This window comes from Triplophysa dalaica, chromosome 23 (assembly GCF_015846415.1).
Source record: "Triplophysa dalaica isolate WHDGS20190420 chromosome 23, ASM1584641v1, whole genome shotgun sequence".
NCBI classification, from domain to species: Eukaryota; Metazoa; Chordata; class Actinopteri; order Cypriniformes; family Nemacheilidae; genus Triplophysa; species Triplophysa dalaica.
Window position 1 is genome coordinate 1,391,957 of NC_079564.1, and position 21,203 is coordinate 1,413,159.

Consider the following 21,203-nt stretch of genomic DNA (forward strand, 5'->3'; position numbering starts at 1 on the left):
TTACGTAGCACCTCTTTTTAATATAGCTATGTCTTTCATATGACTACTACAAAATATCCACATTTTTCCAGTTTTGACTTTTACATCTGGTTGTCGGGATTACAGATCATGATACCATGTAGTGAGGAGTAAGCTGTAGTGTCAAATCACAACCAGTAGAGGGAGTCTTAGAGGCTGGCATTGCAATTTCCCAATGGGAGAGAGCTCCATGGCTAAAAATCAGTTGCGAGTGACAACCAAAACACAAACAACATCAACAAAAATAGCAGGAAAAATCGTAATAATAACATGTTCTAAAATGTCATAATTTGAGATGCGATTAATTTCACAGTTTGGGCAACATTTGGAAATGGACAATGAAAAACACAACGCAGTAAATAAAGCGGAGGGTTTAAAATTGTTCTACAAAATCCATTCCAGTAACATGAATAAATGAACGAATGCTATGGAAACAATACGAAAAATTCTCACCGAGAGAACTCCTTCCACTGCAAATAATCACATGCACCTCTTCCGCCAGTTTGTTAGAATATCTAAGCTAGTTTTCCGGTGTGAAGGCTTTAAAGAGTGCAGTCAGTTGGTAGGGTGGTTTTCAGGAGTGGGGCACAAAGAAGCTGTTGTCAGGGATGGAGATTTCAAACGCCGAGCAACAGTAATGGATGGAAAACGGCCCCCAATGCAGATGTGTAGAAGTTTGCCGTGTGTCTGGGCACCATGAGAGCTCGACTGGAGCCCTTCGATCACACGCAACTGAATGTGGGCAAATGATGATGTTACCCATTCAATGGTGGAAGTACTTGTGTCTGTGTGTCACACTTGGCCTTTCGTCTGCTGATGAATCCAGTCTGTGAACTTAATGACACGTGTGTAAACTCCAGGCCTGTTCTGTCGGGCGCAGCCCTCGCCCCAACTCACAATGCCTGCTAGGAACCAACGCCGCCCGCGTTCCAGGCACACCAGCGGCCCCCCAGAGTCTCCCTGTGTGAACAAAGAGGGGAATAAGTAAACCATTAACATTCATGCATACACGGTGAGCACGGGCTCACTCACTTGACAGGCATCCACTCCTCCCTGAATGTTCCCGGCACAAAGCATTCTGGGAGTGACGGCATCGTCGTACATCTTATTGCAAGTGTTGTGACTAATGATGTTCACCGTGGCCTCCTGCAGCAGTGTGGCCAGCTCACCTAAATAAAAGAAAATTCTCTCTTTATTTAGTCATCCTCCCGTCGTTCAAAACCTCTTCATGACTCTTTCTTTTGTGAAACACAAAGTAAGATATTTTGAGAAATGTCTCATGGGTTTTGTGATCTTTTGTGAGTTATGCCTACCAATTGTTTGTATTACGAATATGTCTTACCCTCCTCTGTCAGAACCCCCCATCCAGTGACAAAGCAGCTGGTACCAGAAGTGAAGGAATGAGAGGGGGCGGGCACACAGACAGGCTGCACCAACTCGTTGAAGAAGACGGGAGCGCTGAGTTCTAAAAGGGCGATGTCAAAGTCGGAGGTGAATTGGTCATATTGAGAGTGCAAGACGATACGGCGGATCTGACGGGTTGCTGCTGCGTTGCTGACGGAGTTCATCACCCGCATACCCATGTACGCCCTCCACGACCGTGCGTCAGAATACCTGGCAAAACATGCTCAAGTTAATGTATACTTGAAGTGGCAATGTTTCTAAATTATGACAAACACACTGTGATCATGTTCATGAAGGAAAGAGCTCTCACTTGATGGCATCCGAGTCCTGGAAGCAGTGAGCTGCAGAGATGAGCCAACGGCTGCCCACCAGAGATGCCCCACACACGTGACCGTAGCGTTCCATCTGAAGGCTTACCTGCCACGGCCACGAGCCCACCTGGGCATCTGTTCCACCCACAATCTTTGCCCTCTTTCTGGGCCGCGTGCCACAACCTTAAAGGGATAGTTCACGCGAAAATAAAATTCTGTCATCTGTCATTTATTTACCCTAAATAAATAAAAAAAACCTGTATATGACTAATTTTAATATGGAACACAAACAAAAGTATTTTGAGAAATGTCTCAATGAAAGGAATGTCCAATGTTGTTGATAATTTTTAAAAATATCTTCGTTTGTGTTCTGGAAAATAATGAAAGTCATACAGGTTGAGAATGCAATGAGGGTGAGGAACGATAAAATGATTTGATCAGGATTGTTTCCGTGTATGCAAATTGATTCATGTTGAAATGTCAAATTTCTACATAAACTGAGAATACAAATAAGAATCAGCTTCTAAAATACTGATCATAAATCTGAATTAATCTGATTGTTTTATTAAAATAGATAATTTGAAACCTTTATGCTTATACTGTATGATATAACACCACACTCAATTCAATCTAGTAGAATTCAATCTATATGATGACTGATTTGTGTATAGTGATTTCATTTTTTTGGAAATGTCATCACATTCCTGACAAATAAATGATGCACATTCGCATCTCATACTCACCACAACGCAACTCATCTGAACCATCTTTGCAATCTTTGATGCCGTCACACTCCGGGTTGATCTTACTCAAACATTTTCCATTGGCACATTTGAAAGAGGTGGGGGAACATCCTTTCTGAACTGCAAAGAATCAGGCATGAAATGTATTGTGTGCTACAAATAAAACACGCTTTTTTACCAGAAGGGTACACTGTGGTGTTGATTACTAAAGATTAGTGAAATACCACACTTTGTTTGTAGCGTTATCTTAAAAAACATGAAAAAGAAATAATGATTTGGCCTGAAAAATCATACAACAATGGCACACTTTTAAACACATCACTTTTTATTATTTAAATGAGGAAAAATATTTATCACAATATATGGAATTTTGTATTTTGTACCTTCTTCATGTGCATACACTGAAAATATACGCATATATGAATAAGCGACAGATAAGAAGACTCACAAGCTCTTGTGCAGTTGAGTTCATCGCTGCGGTCTTTGCAGTCAACAACTCCATCACACACTGATGCTTTAGGAAGGCAGATTTTGTTTGGGCACACATGGTAGCATTTACCTCCTAACAGGTGGGCAAATGACAGTATAAACACACATAAAGAACTGAGACTCACTCACAGGTGTATACACACACAAGAGCAGGGAGGTCTTACCACAAACTCTCTCCACACATCTGTGGCAATCAGAAATAGATGATGCAAACAGGCGTCTTAGAGAATGTGTGAACTCGTACAGGTCTCTCACAACTCTTTATCAGATAAAATGGCTTACCGCAGTTTGTCTCTTCACCGCTGTCGTCACATGTAAATTGTGTGTTACACTGGCTGTGTGGTTTACACTGGCCATTGCAGTTAACGTCTCCGGGTTTACAAGTGTCTGAGTAGAAGCGTAAAGCAGAAGAGTGGTAAGAGACCAAAAACAGAAACTGGAAAAAGTGATGTAACAACAGCTCAACGTACGGCATTTTGCCTCATCTCGTCCATCAGAGCAGTCTTTATCTCCATCACACACCTTTCTGAGAGGAATACACTTGCCATCTCCGCATCTAAACTGCCTTGGGCATGCTTATATAAAGACACAAGAACTCTTATTACTGATGTAAACATTAACCTGATTAAATTCATTCACAAGACGAAACCAGAACAACGCCTGACACAGAAAGAAGATTTACAGGAACGAACAGAAACACAGAAGAAAATCTCCATCAAACAAAACACGTTTATGTCCGTATGACCTTATGACTCACCGCTTTCAGGAGAGAAGGCTCTGAAGATCAGGTAGAAACCTTTATGAGTCAAAGATTCATCCGAGTGGAAGTGCAACAGGACAGGGGAAGAATAAATTCTCTTCCTGCTGCTGTCGCCTATCGGGTTACACAGCCTATAAAGATTCGAAACAAATATCTGAGGTCATGCACACATCGCAACGATATGCACGTCAAGACAGATGTGCGCAAACAAATATACAAGCAATGATGCATCACGTGGCATTTTACAAACCTTGTGAACATCAACCATCATCTTACACTGAAGCACACCGCTTGCGTATGAAAGACTTGACACTCACTTGACACCACCTATTTCTAGCCAGTCTTTCTCACAGGTGCTAGCAGCCGGCGAATCCTGAATGTCCAGCATCACAATGGTGACGGAGAGAAGGTATCCCGGCAACGGTGCCTGAAAAAGAAACCGGATTCTCAAAGGATGCATGGGCTCAAAGAATGAGCATCGCAGGCCTTTGAATGAGGTTCATAGGGCATGCATGTAAACACTAGCGAGGAGACTCATGGGAAACATGGGAAAGCCGTTAGCCTGAGCTCACCCTGATCTTCCAGTTACAGTCCACATTTGGAGGGTAGTAGGCGGGGTAATATGGGGACGTTACAGTGCCGTTCCAAGCGGTGAGAAAACCGCCACACTCTATAGAAGAACAGTGACACGGAAAGCAAACGTTTGAACTGAATAATGAGTAGAAGGATAGAGTTTTATTCTGAGCCCTAATTCACGCACCACTTTTGGGTATTGCTTGGAAGTATGCTTTAAAGAGTGCTCCTTGTCTCTGTCGACTGAAAGAAAACGTAACAAGCATGACGTTTCCAGACGACGTCAGTTTCATCACAGGGGACGTTCCTGATATTGGCAGACCACACCATCTGAGGATAAAAGAGATTATTATTGATGCTTCATGTGACAAATATGACCAGAACAAATTATTTTGTATTCTAGCATTAGAAATGATAACATGAACCTATTTTCATCACATGAACATTAAAATAAAATAACTATTATGTTCTATAAAGAGCTATCCCTTCCCCATTTTTGGGGTATTGCTTCTTCTGGTTTGTACATTTTAATTCACATAAATCCTTAAAAGTATGTCTCCAAAATGTCACATCCTTAATTTATGATTTTTTTAAATAGAAAACTTGTGCACAGACTGATCTTTTTCTGAGGTGTGGACTATCATTAGGGCTTTAGTAAAATATAAACAGATGATTCAATGTATTCAGAATTTATATTTCAAGTTTGACTGAAAAAGTCACATCCACACGCTGGAATTGTCCGAATGACCTAACGTACAAAAGCAAACATTGACAAAAAATACTTTTTTGTGTTTGCGTGAACTCAACATTCAACAAAAATAACGGACGATCAAAATTGATAAACCAATAAAATGGACAAACATATCAAAATGCTCATTCGCTTTCCTACAAAGGTCCGCTGTACCTGGCGATGATCTTGTTTTGAAGCGGCAGCAGGAAGTCATATGCAGACAGTTTGTTGGCGGAGCAGCTGCCTGGTGTCGCTCCTTGAAGTGTGAGAATGACAAGTCGCACAACGTGGCCGGACGGCACCCGAAGTCTCCACTGGTAATATGGCTTCTTCGGACTCACGAGACTCAGCGTACGGTTATTCCCATACTTAGCATACAGGTCAAAAGACATAGCTGTTAGCAAATAGAAATAAGAGTGATCAGAATGAATGAATCGAAACTACACTCACAATAATGATTTTTAAAAAGAAATTATGATCAAAATGTATTCGGTAGAGATAGTACACTGTAAAACCTGCTTGCGTTGACTGACAACTATTCAGTTTACTCAGAAGATTAATGGGAAATGGTTGCCTTACATACTTGGCCTATTTGTTTCCTTCGCTCACAGTAGAAGAAAGAAGATACAGAGGAACTACGTATAAACAGAAGTTGGCAACTAAAATGAGTCACCGTTCATAAATCATTTGAGTAAACGTAACAGGCTTGACAGTGTATTATGATTGTACCCTGCAGCCCCAACTGCCACTTGCCACTCTGCAAAGAGTTTGGGTTCTTTATCTTTTCCGCCTTTTCATCCGAATCTTCATCGTCATCGTCGTCATCAACATCGTCTGGATTCAAGCCTGCAGACGCAGAAACGTATGTCAAGAATGTTTTCATATTTGGGAATAGGTCAAACAAAGAGGATTGTGGGAAATGCGGTTGAACCCAGTAGACGTAGCGTGTCCTCGTCTTTCTCTAGGTAGTATCGTTCCTGGTTCTTGATATAGAGGACCTTGTTGGTGCCAGGTAGACGCCTCTGCAGCCGGTTCGGGTTCACTTTCCGGAGTTCATCGGAAATGAGGGAAGGAGCAGAGAATTTACTCCAGTAGTAGACACAAAGACCTTCCACTCCTTCACTGTCGACAGGACACATGACTTTTAACAAGATGGTAAAGCTTTAAACTAACTAATATACAGCCTTATGGGAACAAATGCATGATGAAAATGAGAATAATGCCTATAAATGTAATCGTAATTGAGAATAATGGCAGTACTTATATATTATAATTTGCATACTAAACAAAAGTGAAAAAAACTATTGACTGTCTTATAAAGAGATTGGACTGATGACCGATGTAACACAAAAGATATTTCGAGAAGTGTCTCCGTTGTTTTGTGTCCATACAATGGAAGTCAATGTGTTAATGTGTGGTTAGTGTTGTTAGTTTACTAGTGTTTTACCAAATGTCGTCTTTTGTGTTCTGCGGACCACAAAAAGTTTGGAATCAACTACCCCTTTAAATAGATACTTGAAAAAGCTAATGCAAATGTGTCCTATTGTGTGACATCAAAACAAACAAACTTATAATAATATATTATTATACATTATTAACTTAAGTAGTGTGAGAGAGATTTATCTCCAATGTTCGTTTTTTTTTACTTTTTGCTATGCCATGTTACAATAAATACAGGTAATATTATACATTATACATACATTATGTTTTACCGAAAACTCTGCAAAGTGCTGCAAAGACATACGCCAAATATTTATACATCAAGTCTACTAATCCCAGCTGGTCAACACAAGGTCATTTTACATTATAATGACTGGACACCAAATATGCATCAGATTTTTATGTACAGACTCACCTAAACGCAATAATTCCTGAGTTCTTGTAATACAAATTCCACGGTGATGAATCATACAACTCTGAGAACTTATATCCATGGCAACAGCGCGTAAACCGTCAGGAAGAAATGACAAAAGACACCGTTAAATAACCTTACAACATCAGACATTCTATTTCTGCACATTGCAAGCAAACCAATGATAACGTCCACCAAGGTCACTACGTTTCCGCCTTTTCCTTTCTTGTGAATTATTGGAAGACATCACAGCCAGGCTGGGCGTGACATCACCGATGAAGGTGAGACATCGGTGGCCCGGGCGAGACCTGCAGCCTTGGCACAAAAGCGCTGTTCTTGTGCGATTGGCTTTGAGCAACAAGAGCTTCGAGCAACAACAGCGCCATTGTCTGGGGCTCAATTTCATACTGAAGTGCGAGAGGGAGTAGGCGGGCAGCGGGTTTAGGCTAACTTTTATAAGCAAGGGCACACACTTGTAGCACATCCGTTTGCCTATTTACCCACTTTTAAACGGATTACAGGTACTAGGCAGTATATTTAGTCTAATATAGCCTGCAAGCTATTATGTGTTATTGAAGAAAAGCTGCATTTGGACATTTGCGCCTACTGCTGACACAAATGCTAACCATTCCCATGATACTGCCACAAATTGCTCCTTTCGGCCCAAGTGTGCTTTAACTCTCTTGTACACTCTCTCTGTCTCTTTCGGTGCCCTAAATCCGTACCTTCTCTCTCCTCGCCTTCTACGCCCCCCGGTCTACCTTTCTTCTCTATTTTGGCTGCAGACTCTCAGCGAGGAGGCACAGAGCATCTGATTGTGCGTGAGGAAGCCCACAGACAATGTTTGTATTGAAGGACAGCTCTTCCTCTCACTCCGCTCGCCCGGGCTCTGTCCCTCTCACAAACAGTTTTCTTGTCCTCAGCCCTGAAAAGCCGCAGCCCTCTGGGGGCCAGTCTCACCGCACTGCCTCACACCAAGCCGGGCTCCAGTTACAGCTGGCTTTACATTTAAGAGGGCCACGGAGCGGCTGAAGGCTCAGAAGGGCCGTGGTTAGAAGCTGATTTACATTTAAAAGGGTGGCAATGAGGTACGAGCGCACCACTGGAACTGCGGATCTGGCGGGCTTCGCGTTTGAAAGTGCCAGGGGCGAGCATCGTCCTTGAGTGGTCTCTGGAGATCGCCCGCATTCCAGAGAGATCACGGAGACACCGGCTTTGTTGCTAAGCAGCACAGAGAGACCGTTATATATGTTTATTCTTACGTAATGGCTTAGCGCCTCAGACTGGAGGCGGAACTGCGGAGACGTGGGATCTGCCAGGTCTGAAGTGAAGCTGAGGTTGGAGAACTCTACGCTTCCTCCAAGGTAGAACACTGAGGAAGATGGAGAAGCTATTGGGACAAGAAGAGTTATATTAGGAGATGATACAGAGATCGTTTGCATGAAAGTTGTTACCTATTAAAAATTCCCCAAGAGTTTTCTATTTTAAATCTATTGTCAGATCAAATTTCCACAAATTTTTTTTCAAAGTTTTAAGAAAAGTAGATTTGTCTTGTCTCTGTAGGACAAGAAGTATTTGGCAAAATTTTGGTGTAAGATAAACGTGTTTACTCTGCAAGAAAACCTGTGAAAACCAGTGGGAACAGATTGGTATTGATATTTAATGCAATGACATTCTGGCATTTAAGGTGGAATTAACGTTTCCAAAGTTCTCCAAAACCTTTTGGGGACTCCCAGAGTTGATAATGAAAACATAACAGCAATCTGGTGCATCATATCAAGCACGAGAACAGAAGCATATTTTCGAGTTCATTGGATAGCCAAGGATGAGACGCTTGACCAGCTATCCAAGAACATACAGCATAATAATCTCATTCTTCTTCGGCAGAGAATATTAACTTACATGCAAGGAAATGGAGCGTCAGCGCAATGGCAGCCGAAAGAGGAAGAAGGGGGGCAGTTCTTAGCACCCACTTACTCCATGCCCCGCAATCTGCTCTCTTGCCCCCTGGGCTCTTGGTGTCAGAATCGGCTTTTGACTCGCTGTTTGTTGGACTTGATGTCTGGGTGGGCTTTGTCACAAAGTCCTGCTGAACACAAGTTCGGGAACTCCTGAATACTCTCACTTCAACATCACTTGTTTACACTATTATTTCAAATGGATAAGTGGTGACCATCGTTCCTACATTTCTATCATCATACAATAAGCATATGTCGTATTTAATTGGCTGCCTCGGCATCAGACTAAACATCTTTTCATGAGGGTCGCGGAACTAGGATATCCTGGTGGGATTCCCCCGTGGAGTCGCACAAAGCGTAATTTGAAGGTCCGCGTTCCCACGGCCCCTCTCAGCGGTGTAGCACTCCATCAAGAACCGCACTTTGACAAGCACATTCATGAGACTATCAAGAGTGAAATTTAGACACAGGCACCCCACTCGTATAACTAAAAGGTTTAGGGTTATCCGAACTGCGCGCACGTATTCACAATAGGATTCTATGCGCTCTTTGAAGAAGAAATTATACAATTATATTTCATATTAATAAAAAAGATAGATCTGAATAGTTGGTGATTTGCGTAAAAGCATCATCACTGTCATAAATTAGCCGTGCCCGATACGCCTTCCAGAGCGCGCGGCGCTGATGGTCTCTTACCTGTGCAGGTGAACAAGCGGGGGCGCAGGGTCCCGAACCAGATACGCTGTAAACTTCGCAACTTCTGTTTTTGGGAAAAGTCCTCATGGCCCGGTCTCTTATGGCTCCGTCGCAGCGATACAAAACACTACCCTGGGCAGAGAAATGAGCCCGCAAAACGAGTGCGATATCGCCTTTGATACCCGGAGAAACCCGACCTGAGCGGGTCTGGCGCTGCGAGCGTTCGCTCTCCGTCTCCCTCCGTGAACAGGTGCTGCACGGGACCCAGCATGCACCGCGGCACAAAGGGAGCACTATGAGCAGCACAATCCGCACAGCCATCCGTGCGACAGAAATTGTGGGCAAACTTCTCCCGTGTGCGTGTGCCGTGGTCAACAATGGGCAGTCTGATGTTACATGATGAGGGCATCATTAAATTAATCGCCTCGAGGAATGCGTAATTAACCGGCCGCCGTTTACTCTGGATTAAAACGACGCATAGCTATCATATTTGTTTAAAGAGAGTCAGTGTGGATGAAATATTTCCCTGTTGTTTTGTTTTCAACCCGTGTATCACGTTACGAGCCAGTGAGGCATGCAACCTGGGAACAATTGGACCCGATATCCCCATGTGCTCCACACTGTATTGATTACTTAACCATTCCTGGCCTAAATTGGGACATTTTTGTCATTATAAGAGTGTGTAAGAGTGCTCGATGAGTGATGTGTGTGTGGGGGATTGCTTGACATTTATCTTTCTCATTCAAATTCTCAATTGTATGATACTGTATCCAGTGTTGGGTAAATTACTCTAAAAAAGGAATTCATTACTAGTTACTGATTACATATTCGATAATGTAATTAGATTACTGTACAAATTACTCTCTTCAAAAAGTATTTAATTACATATTATAAATAACTTTTAGTTACATATTACTTTCTACATCCAACATATCAACCTTGATTGGTTAAGTGATTCAAGGATAGACATGAAACGGCTCTTTTAATTCATTCAAATAAATAATATAAAACTACATAAAGTAATGTTATAAATTACAAATGTGAGAATTATACATTTAAGAACGGATTTTAAAGTTAGACTTTGAATTTTGTTGTCAATTCCACTTTTGCACACAAACAAATATTACACAAAGTACTTAGTTGAATTATATCAGAAGTAATTGTATTTAAATAACAGGAAAAATAAGAGTAATCCATTTTTTTACTTTTTATTTTAAATAATTACTTAGTAACTAGTTACACCAAACACTGACCATATCGGTTCTCAACAACTCATTTTATACATTAAAAAGTGTGACTTGTAATTGTTCAGTTAATAAAAAAATGATATTTATGAAAATATGCCATTTTATTGTATGTTGTATAACAGTATTTAACATTGTTTTACAGTAATAGCTGCAGCACAATTTTGCGTCTTTCTCTGTTTGAAACAAAACTGCAGGTGCCTTACATACTTTGTCTCAATGTGGGTCGATGTCAAATGACGTCAAACTGACACACCTGCAAATTCATATACACAGTTTACAATTTGTAAAAATCTTTTTTTAAAAGCCGGGGTGAGGTAGGAAGACTTAGCTTTTATGGAATTGTTTTATTTTGTATTACCAAATGGAAAGGTATGCTTTAAAACTACATATCTGGTATGGATTTATATCATTTCAATGCTCTACTACACTCTATGGTGGGTTGTTTTCGAGCCAGTGTTAGGTCAGAGAAGGACAAACCCACAGCCGCAGGGTGAAATGAACCCAGAAAATGACCCATTATATTTGACCCAACAATGGGTTAAAAAATGATTTTGGGGTTGAAATAACCCAGCATAGGTTACATTGCAACCCAATGGCTAAGTTCAACCCTTGTTCACCAAATATACTACAATAGTGTTACATGATGAACAAAACCAGTAAATAACACACACATGTCTAACGCAGTGTTGCTTTGGATCAGCTGAAAATGGTGAAAATGGCCTTAATGGATATAAGACTGTTCTTCATTATATGATGCTTGGCTGTGCATTTCATAATTTTCTTCAATTTGCATCAATATGTCTTTGGATCCAGTCTATGAACTTTACCACTCTGGTGTAAACTCCAGGAAGGTTGGGCCTGCCACAACCTGAACCCCAACTCACAATGCCCGTCAGAAACCAGCGACTGCCCAAGTGTGCTTGACAGGAGAGAGGACCGCCAGAGTCTCCCTGCAATCAAAAATTGCTTCAATGAAAGTCTAAACAGACAGCTCACCTAATCCAATGATAGTTTAACAATCCCTATTAACTAGAGGGCGGGCGTAGGTTTGATTCATAAAGCAGGACTCAATCCGATGCCTATTAGCTTCTCTTACCCGACAGGCGTCCTGTTCTCCTGAGGGCACACCAGCACACAGCATGCGGGGTGACACGGGGCCGTAGCTTCTCTTGCATTCGCTTTGGCTCAGAATGCTTACTTCTGCCTTCTGCAAGACTGCGGGTAGCACCTTATCTAAATATATAGAGGGAAAATCCAACTGCCTTATATTGTAAAAGCATCCAGACACATTAATATTATTTGAAAGAACAATACCCTCTTCAGAACGGTAGCCCCAACCAGTGACCCAGCAGCGATGTCCCTCACTGAAGGTCTGGGAAGGGGCAGGCAGGCAGATGGGCTGGATATATTGCTCCAGACTAATGGGCCATGCCTTCTTCAGCTGCAAAAGGGCAATGTCATAGTCAAAAATTCTTGCATTGTAGTACTCGTGCACCACAATGCGGCGGATCTCAGCCACGTGCTTGGCACTGCCCTGAGTTAGCATGCCCATATGTGCCATCCATTGACGTGGATCTGACAACCTAAAAACATCCAAGATCACGCATGAACAAAATGCAGTCCTACATAACAAACCTCAAAATTCAGAAGCATTTGCATGAACCCAAATGTTTATGTACTGTATGATGTACTCGCCTCTCTTTGCTGAAACAGTGTGCTGCAGAAATAAGCCACCCATCCGAGAGGACCGATGCTCCGCAATAGAGCTGACCCGAAAAATGTAAGCTGACCTGCCATGGCCACTCCCCCTCTACTGCATTGACTCCACCCACTATTCTCTGCTGCGGGGAGGCGCTGTCAAAAACACGCTTTAAAACACCAGGATTGCCACAGGCTGCAAACCAAAAATAGGAAAATATCAGATTTGCCTGTGTATTTAACAGGTCTGCACAGGTGCTGAAAGGAAGCCAGAGTCATTAAAATCTGAAAGCTTTCAGAAAGAGAATGAACCATGATCAGAAATGATTTTAGCTAATGGTGGAATTTAAAGAACAAAGTTTTGGAGTATTGAAATGAATTGAGTTTTTATTCCAATCTACTGTTTTTGGTGGTCAACACACTTATAACACGGTTTGTCACCACTTTAAAACTCACCACAGTCATTCTCATCGCTGCGGTCGAAGCAGTCTGGTGCACCATCACATTTTGCGTTTTTCTTTAGAATGCAGACTCCATTACCGCATCGATAACTGACTCCAGAACAGCTGGTCTCTGCAGAGCCAACACATCCACTTCTGCGCATTCAATTGATGGAACTCAAAAGTGAGATTTTGCTTGAGTTTTAAAATGGTACCTTGAGTACAGTTGGTCTCATCTTTACCACTGGAACAGTCCATAACTCCATTACAGATGTACAGTGGATGCAGAGTGGATGAACCTCCACAGAGTTTGGGAGGTTTAGCTGTCAGATAAATATAGCGTTAACTAAACATTCTGTAATAACAACAGAATTCAAACAGTATTAAGTCACTCAAATCATTAAACTCAGTACATGACACCTGCAAACAAATGACAACATATCTCTTTTCAGAAGTAACTATCTTTTATTTTACAATTACAAACCTAACACACTTGTCTAAAATGTTTTTGCTCTAAATGTAAGCTTGTCCGACACTTTACAACTTTGCTGTACTTTCGCAACATGTTTGCCTGTAACTTACTGTAGATTTAATTTACAATTTAGTTTTAAGTGTGACCTTAACTATTTTATTTATTTGTCTTTGGTCACTTTTCTTGATATGTAAATGTATCGTAATTTCAGAAGTTTTTTAATATTTTTACAAGAAAACAAGGCAAAAATGCTTATGAAGAATGTCACTTTTTGCAGTGTTGCTGTGCTTATGCCAGTCTCCTCTTGCTCATTTTGAATCTCTAAAGTCAAAGTGTTTTAATTCTGATTAAAGTGGTAGTAAACAGTACTAAAAGTAAAGTAATATTAAGCGATAATTAAATCTATATTAAGTTACTGGCAAACCTGCTGCAAAACTGCAGCAAAATTTTCCCGTGTAATTTTCTCTAAAATTGAATGAAACTTGCAAAGAAATTTTCTTATTTAATTATACTTTAGTGTCACTGTATTTCCAGTCACATAAAGTAAAAAATAAGCTACAAAAATGCTTCCCAATAGTATAATATTCTTTTTAGCTCAGTCTCACCCGTTTGTCTGAGTTAGTTTTTAGAGAGTATATCTTGTAGTTAACTTACAACAGAAAATCTCATCACTTTCATCCTGACAGTCATCCATTCCATCACAGCGCCGGGCTTTCTCCACACACAGACCTGTGGTGCACAGGAAGTGACCCTCAGGACACGCTTGAAGAGAAAGAGCATGACAAATAAGATCAGGGTAAGGCTGATGTCTAAAAAGAGCCACTGGGTGCTATGAGTCATTTAATTGACATCATAACACATATTCCTTCGCACGTAAGTCACAATGTATTACGACATTAATGACCATTTTAAATTGTTCTGCATTTCCTCTCTTTCGGCAGCATTGTTCTTACGCTGGCTGATGTTGTAGCTACTGTAAGTGGCATTGAAAGGCTGGTCAGCATTTCGTGAGCTGCAGCGGAAAACCACTTCGGGGTTTGGCGTAGAAATACGGAAGACGGTTGAGTGGTCGATGTAATTTCCACAGTATCTGTAAATCAACAGCACTTATTTCTGAACCAGGTTCAAATCCGTCTTTGACATACACATATTCCAGTAGATCCCCATAAATACATTCTGTAATAAACTAAACCATTTAATCCACAGTTTACCATTACATTTTACTTACATGATCGCGTTCACCTTCCACCAGCCATGTTCACAGTTTTGCGAGTCTTTCAGTTTGAGGATGTAGTTCTGGAACCTCAGAGCCACACCCACAGCATTGCTGGACATCTGAAACGTCAACACCCATCAGCATGTGTAAATGTTGTGAAGAATATATCTAACCACTAGTATACATAAAAAGCAAGGAGCGTTGATCTTATACTCTTCTTGAGAACCATTACCTGGAACTTCCAGGTACAGGAACACTGTCGGGGTAATAGATCGGGGTAGAATGGACTGGTTATCACCCCAGCATCACCTGGTCCAGCTGGTAACTCTATCAAGTTCATACATTCTGTATGGGCGGGATAAACACAATTTGTGTTTAATACACGTACAGACACAACCTCATACGATTTAAAGACTGACCTTCTTCCATAAGGGCCTGGAAGCGTCCTCTGAAAATCTTGCTTCCCTGTGTGAGTCTGAAGGAGAGGAACATAACGTTGGAGGTGGAGACCAATGATACTGGTACTGAAACGGATTCACAAAACCTAAAGCAAGAAGATAAAAAATACTTGTACTTGTATTTTTCAACAAAAATGTTTTTTTTTTAAATAATTTTAATGTGAATGATTTTATTTATTATAAAAAATCAGGCTCATTCCATCAAATATTAATTTTTGATCTTCCTAACATACATGTAAAAAAATATTATTGTGTTATTAAAAATGAATAAGAACACATTTCTTTGCAATTCGTAAGATCTTAAAATACTGCATCTTTTTTTGCACTTTGATCAGTAATATAGTGTAGTATAGCATCACAGTTGTAAGTATTACAAATTGTATATTTATAAAATAAATTTTAGTTAGAACACATGCTGCCTCAATATGTGAACTCAGTTACGAGTATATCTTTTAAACATTTAATTATAATTGAATTATTTTAAATGAGTGTGTAATAATATCATAAGATAAACATTTTAGCATCTTCTTCTCAAACCTGTACAGAATCATGCCTCTCATGGGAAGTAGGGCATCGTACACAGTGAGGGCATCATAGATACAATCGCTGGGTTCAATGCGCAAGCTCCTGACTGTGAGTCTGATGATGGAGCCTGGAGCACTGGTCAGTTTGATGTGACAGGTCAAGCCCCATGAGGAAAACACGTTGAGGGGAATGCTGACATCCGGAATACCTGCATACAGCTTATCCACACACTGAGAGCCTGACCAGACAAAAATGAGATAAAAACAGCAACCATTAAGCAATATAGTAATATTGTACAGCAAGTGAAATAATCATACACGTATTATAAACAATCATAAACTTATTGCAGGGTTAGCCGAAATTCAGAACTAGCTTATAAAATAGCTAAAAGCTAATTTCACAGTATTGATTAAATGTGACACCGGACCACAAAACCAGTCATAAATAGCCCGGGTATATTTGAAGAGTTTGGTTCCAAAATGAGATAACTCCTCTCTTTCAATAATCCTGTTTTTTATTATGTTTTCATGTTTTTGTTGTGTTAGTTAGCTGTATTTTTTTATTTATTATGCCTTAAATCAAAACCAACCAATTACAGTTTGATAGATATTAATTGGAATGCACAGTAAAAACAGTTTAGATATCTCATTTTGGAACCAAACTCTTCATTTGTAGCAATAGCCAACAATACATTGTATGGGTCAAAATTATTGTTTTTTCATTTTTTTCCCGAAAATCATTAGGATATCAAGTAAAATATAATTTCCAAGATATATGTACATTTCCAACCGTAAATATATCAAACGTTTGTTTTTGTGAGTGGATTCAGCAAAGTCGCTGCCGGAAACACCGCTCGATCAGGAATTCCCCACTCAAGTTTGGTATGTAAAGCTTAGAATTTCAGCTTTCAGGTTAATTTACTCTCCTTAACGTCGGTCCAGGGGTAAACCAATAGAGAGCATTAAAATAAACCTTAGCAATGGCCTACTACAGCCCCTCTGATGGACAAATTTACAGGCTATTTCTGCAATTTTTTGCATCCTCTTATTCCAGATATTAAAATAGTTGTATCTCAGCCAGATACTGGCCTATTTATTTACTGTAGCTCTCAGATGATGAATAAATCTAAAAAATTAACCTTATGACTGGTTCTGTGGTCCGGGCTCGCATACTGGATTCGAATCTAAACGGGACCCATCTCAGGTTTGTTGTAAATATCTCCACGTTTGTGACCCTTGACAACAAAACCAGTCTTATGGGTCAATTTTTCAAAATTGAGATTTCAACATCTGAAAGCTTAATAAATAAGCGTTCTATTGATGTATGAGGTGTTAGAATAGGACAATATCTGGCTAAGATACAACCCTTAAAATTTTTTTTTTGAGAAAATGACCTTTGAAGATGTTGATCAGGGGCACCGTTATAGGGCATTTCACCAACCAAAATACAGTTTTTATATATTTAAGGTGGAAATTTACAAAATGTCTACCTGGAACATGATCTTTACTTATTATCTTAATGATTTTTGGCATAAAAGAAAAATCAATAATTTTGACCCATACAATGTATTTTTGTCTTTTACTACAAATGTTCCCATGCTACTTAAGACTTTTGTAAAACCTAAGGTTTTGTGATCCAGGGTCACATATTTAGAGCACTTTGATTGACTCACCCATTGCTGTTGATGTATAATCTGACCGTAATGCAACTAGGAAGACAAGGTAAAAAACATTGATCAAAATAGGCTACAGCCTCGAGAGCAGTGTTGGGCAAGTTACTCTGAAAAAGTAATGAATTACAAGTAACTAATTACCTATAGTTCATTTGGGTTACTGGACACGTGACTCTCTCCAAAAAGTATTTAATGACTTATTACTAATGACTTTATATATCAACCTTTATAAATGAAGTGATTCTGGGATAGACATGAAACTGCTATTTTAAAGGGGTCACATTCACATGCGAATATTTCGTTTAATTACATCAGAAGTAACAGTAATTCAATTTCTGAAAAAATGAGAGTAATCCCTTACTTAGCAATTAAGCAATTTAATTACAGTAACTAGTTAACCCCAAACTGCTCGAAAGTAAGGCAATTATTTAAAAAAAATGTTCACAGTATGTAAAGTATAGTTGTTCACTATCAACCACGTTGACAGTGATTGGCTAAGATTACCATTGACAAGAATGGAGTCGATGTCAACAGGAAGGCCGTGCAGGAAGCCCACAGAGGATCTGTTTTTTAGACTTGTGAACACGGAGTCTCTGAGAATGGCACTCACACATTCCTCACACACTGCTGGAGTCTTCAGGTGTGGTACCACAAAAACCATCCAGAAATGCACCAGCACACCCCCTTTGTTATTGCTACTGAGGTGTGAGAGAATACACACACAGACCACTGATGTCGGTCACACTTTAGCTATGAAAAACATTATATTCTGACTGAGCAATGCTGAACCAGTTGTACCTCAGATCAGAGATGATGGTTTGTTTGTAGAGTCTGGACACTGATGATGTTCGGTATACACTGGTTATCTTAGTGGAAGACAGTAAGAGTAAGAGTTGGCTTCTTATTCCTTTTCTTTATATTTATGTAGTGTCTGTCTGCTTCACTCACCACGTTCTGTATGGGGTTTGCCATAGATAAAAACTCACTCGAGTCAGCATGTCGGTACTCTGGTATAAACTCCACATTGGCAACACGGAACATGCCAGCGAAATACACGCCGCTGTTGCTCTCTCTCCGAACTACAAACACAGAGTGTGCACGTCACTAATGTCGGTTCAACATCATTTTGTATACAGTACATGCGTAGATGTTTTGCTTACATATAAAAACCCAAAGAAGTGACCACATTATCACCACAACAACAAACACCACTACTGTGATGAGAATGGCTAGATTCTGTAGATTCCATAACGGGTTTGTCTTCTTTGGCTTTTTTGCTCTTCGCCTGCGTCTGTTGTATCTTCTGCATAGTTTATGAAGAGATGCGTCCACTGTGGCCACTTCCACAGACACGTCAGCTACCTGAAACCAGAGGTATGTATCACATTCTGATGCGATGTTACAAACAAACTAAACTTTTCTAATGCTGTTATTTATACAAAATATTTTTTTGAATTGAACGTATACATGGGAAAAGTCTACTTGGTCCACACATATGTAATCCTAGGATTGTGTTTCTCATGTCAATGTAAAAAGGTATATTTTAAATAATGGTTTGAAGCAGAATGAAGAGAAAATCTGAGTGTTTAATTTGAGATTTTATATTGTGGTCGTATGCTCTTATCACCAGCAGATATTATTGCCATGAGGGCTTAGAGTTACAAGGTAAAGCCACTCAGTAATTCCGAGAGAGATCCAATAGGGTTACAAAATCCACCTTAGTTCACAATGACGCAGCATTTTCCTCAAAATAAATTATTGCTATAAAGTACCACAAGCTTGAGCTATTGTATGAACGTTATAGACCAATTTAGGGCAGATTGCAAAGATTTATTAGGACGTAGATTCATTTAGCAGTTTTTAACCCTGCTAAAAATATATATATAACCATTAGATTCATTCAAATGTAATATTTAGTTCCAAGTCAATTGTACTGGATTTAATATAATGGAGTCTGCTGGTATGTGATGTATTCGATAGGTGGAACCATTGGATCCTATTGGAATAATGACAAAAACACAAAAAGGAATTTCGCAATTGTTTTAATGGAAAAGCCAATGGTTGGATTTTCATGGTATTTTAATGAAAACAGAAGGTAACACTTTATTATAAGGACTAATTCTCATTATTAACTAGTTGCTTATATGCATGCCTTTTATTAGTATTTTGGCTGTTTAGAAGCGCTTATAAGGCACATAATCTACATCCTAAATCTTCCCAATACCTAAACCTAACAACTACCTTACTATTAAGAAGTAACAAATCACTAAGTTTTCGAAGCAAAAGTCGTTTTTAATAGTTTACTAAAACCAAGAACTGGACCTTAAAATAAAGATTGACCAAGCAGAATTTCTGTGATGCTTTCTACTGAGTTTTTTTAGCAGGGAAGTGTCTACATACTTTTAGTTTTATTGTCCTTGTCAGTTTATGGATACAATCAGGGCTACTCTTTAAATGATCTTAAATCCACTAATCTAAACACAGATAACCGATCAAATGTAAACCATTCATTATCATACAGTACATGTTATGAAAGACGTCCCTGATATCACACATACATCTGGTTTATGTCTATTTGATGTCTGCATTTACATCTTACAGACATCTACAATACATAGTTTGCTCATCTGCAAAACATCTCAGAGATGTCTGCTGTCAGACGTCATATAGACATCTAGAAGATGTGAATGGATGTAAAGCTGCTCTTTCTAAGATGTTTAGCAGATGTTTTTACGCAGCAGATCTCCAGATCTTTAGCTGACGAATGATGGACGTTGAGACGTCTCCGAGACGTATTGCAGATGTAAATGCAGACGTAAAAAACCGAGTAAACCAGATGGATTGTGCTATCTGGGGTATGAACCATCAGATATCAGCCTACTGTACTGTACCGAGTAAACTTGATGGATTTATATAAAGACAAATATATCAGCGGATGTTTCCTGTTTATTTAGTTTAAACGTTATGACAAAATTTGGATACTCAATACGTAGTGCTGGTGCACGTCTGTCAATTGGTCAGTTTTGTCTGTGATGAGCGCAGCAGCCATATCACCACCATCCACTCACTCCGTTGTGTCGCTCCAGTCATGCATTATTAACACAATGTCATTCCATCTCACTCACTGTATTTAATTTAAGTCTAACGTTAGATGACTGACTTGTGTAAAAGTCTTCCCTAAGGTATTAAAGCTCCAATGTTAAAAAAACGCGTGGAAAAAATCATGTGGAATCATGGGAGGAATGCAATTACTGGTTACAGTTTCAAGACTTTTATTTTCAATTATTGCATCGTGTTAACGGGTTCTTAAAAGTGTAACGTGACCATGCTCTTATCATATTTCGTTTTTATTACCATGGTTTAACCACAAATTACCACGAATTTACGAAAATTAACCATGTTTTTTTGTTCGATTTCGTAACTAGAGTTCGTTCTTAACTCAGTTTATTGTGATTATCACTTCAGTAAGTTCAGTTACTAAAGCTATGAGTGACAAAACTTCACTGTTTTAAGAACAGCACATTATAATTTGTTTTATAGCGATTCCAGAAACTGTCTAGAGACTCAGGCATTTTTATGTTGCCATGGTAACTCAAGTACGTTTAACTCACGCTTGTCGTGTCTTTCTGGGACGCATCATCCTCGCTCTCTTGTCCTCCTTCTCGCGCTGCTTCCATGGCACAAAGTCATTCATTTGGACCGGTTGTGTTAAATTCAAGGACCCGGTACAGCATTGCCCAAATATTACACAGCCTGCAAGCGCGAGGCAAACACGATCGGCCAAATGAAACCAAACGACGAGGCGCTCTCCACCTGAGTGTAACTGTATCCGGTCAGGTGTGCAGACAGTAAAGCCTTGTGTTCGCTTACCCTATAGATTCATTCAACCTCTTTGAACAATATAGGGGTCAAACACCACATACAGCTTCATCCAATCATTG

The 21,203-nt window shown here is 39.8% G+C and overlaps 2 protein-coding genes across 2 annotated transcripts; both read right to left on the bottom strand.

The window, feature by feature from the left end:
* Positions 1-99: 99 nt before the first annotated feature.
* On the bottom strand, positions 100-9,711 carry LOC130413626 (suppressor of tumorigenicity 14 protein homolog). Its single transcript, XM_056738979.1, has 19 exons — positions 9,535-9,711; positions 8,783-8,969; positions 8,143-8,270; positions 6,884-6,951; positions 5,960-6,150; positions 5,758-5,874; positions 5,203-5,422; positions 4,486-4,628; positions 4,298-4,395; positions 4,043-4,152; positions 3,723-3,856; positions 3,436-3,540; positions 3,248-3,352; positions 2,925-3,038; positions 2,477-2,596; positions 1,733-1,916; positions 1,361-1,632; positions 1,051-1,187; positions 100-978 (listed from the first exon to the last, which is right to left on the bottom strand). Exons 1-19 carry the CDS (start codon positions 9,619-9,621, stop codon positions 811-813), a joined length of 2,688 nt encoding a protein of 895 aa, XP_056594957.1. The 5' UTR covers positions 9,622-9,711; the 3' UTR covers positions 100-810.
* A 1,179-nt stretch (positions 9,712-10,890) lies between these two features.
* On the bottom strand, positions 10,891-21,119 carry tmprss7 (transmembrane serine protease 7). Its single transcript, XM_056738978.1, has 18 exons — positions 20,874-21,119; positions 18,423-18,624; positions 18,211-18,341; positions 18,061-18,128; positions 17,767-17,960; positions 17,263-17,298; positions 15,603-15,828; positions 15,027-15,151; positions 14,840-14,952; positions 14,620-14,726; positions 14,345-14,481; positions 14,046-14,153; positions 13,135-13,242; positions 12,936-13,052; positions 12,477-12,675; positions 12,096-12,364; positions 11,878-12,014; positions 10,891-11,731 (listed from the first exon to the last, which is right to left on the bottom strand). The coding sequence occupies exons 1-18, from the start codon at positions 20,937-20,939 to the stop codon at positions 11,564-11,566; spliced, it is 2,511 nt and encodes an 836-aa protein (XP_056594956.1). The 5' UTR covers positions 20,940-21,119; the 3' UTR covers positions 10,891-11,563.
* Between the last annotated feature and the right edge of the window lie 84 nt (positions 21,120-21,203).

Bases quoted from the DNA above. Each gene is read 5' to 3' on its own strand.
- LOC130413626 (XM_056738979.1), bottom strand. From the start codon at position 9,621: ATGAGGACTTTTCCCAAAAACAGAAGTTGCGAAGTTTACAGCGTATCT. The intron at 4,629-5,202 runs GTACAGCGGACC...TTTTATCCTCAG, and splicing joins CAAAACAAGATCATCGCCAG to ATGGTGTGGTCTGCCAATAT. The intron at 3,353-3,435 runs GTACGTTGAGCT...GCTTCTACTCAG, and splicing joins ACGAGATGAGGCAAAATGCC to ACACTTGTAAACCCGGAGAC.
- tmprss7 (XM_056738978.1), bottom strand. From the start codon at position 20,939: ATGGAAGCAGCGCGAGAAGGAGGACAAGAGAGCGAGGATGATGCGTCC. The intron at 17,961-18,060 runs GTACAACTGGTT...CTCACACCTCAG, and splicing joins ACCATCATCTCTGATCTGAG to TAGCAATAACAAAGGGGGTG. The intron at 15,152-15,602 runs GTTTGAGAAGAA...TTCTTGCTTTAG, and splicing joins AGAGGCATGATTCTGTACAG to GTTTTGTGAATCCGTTTCAG.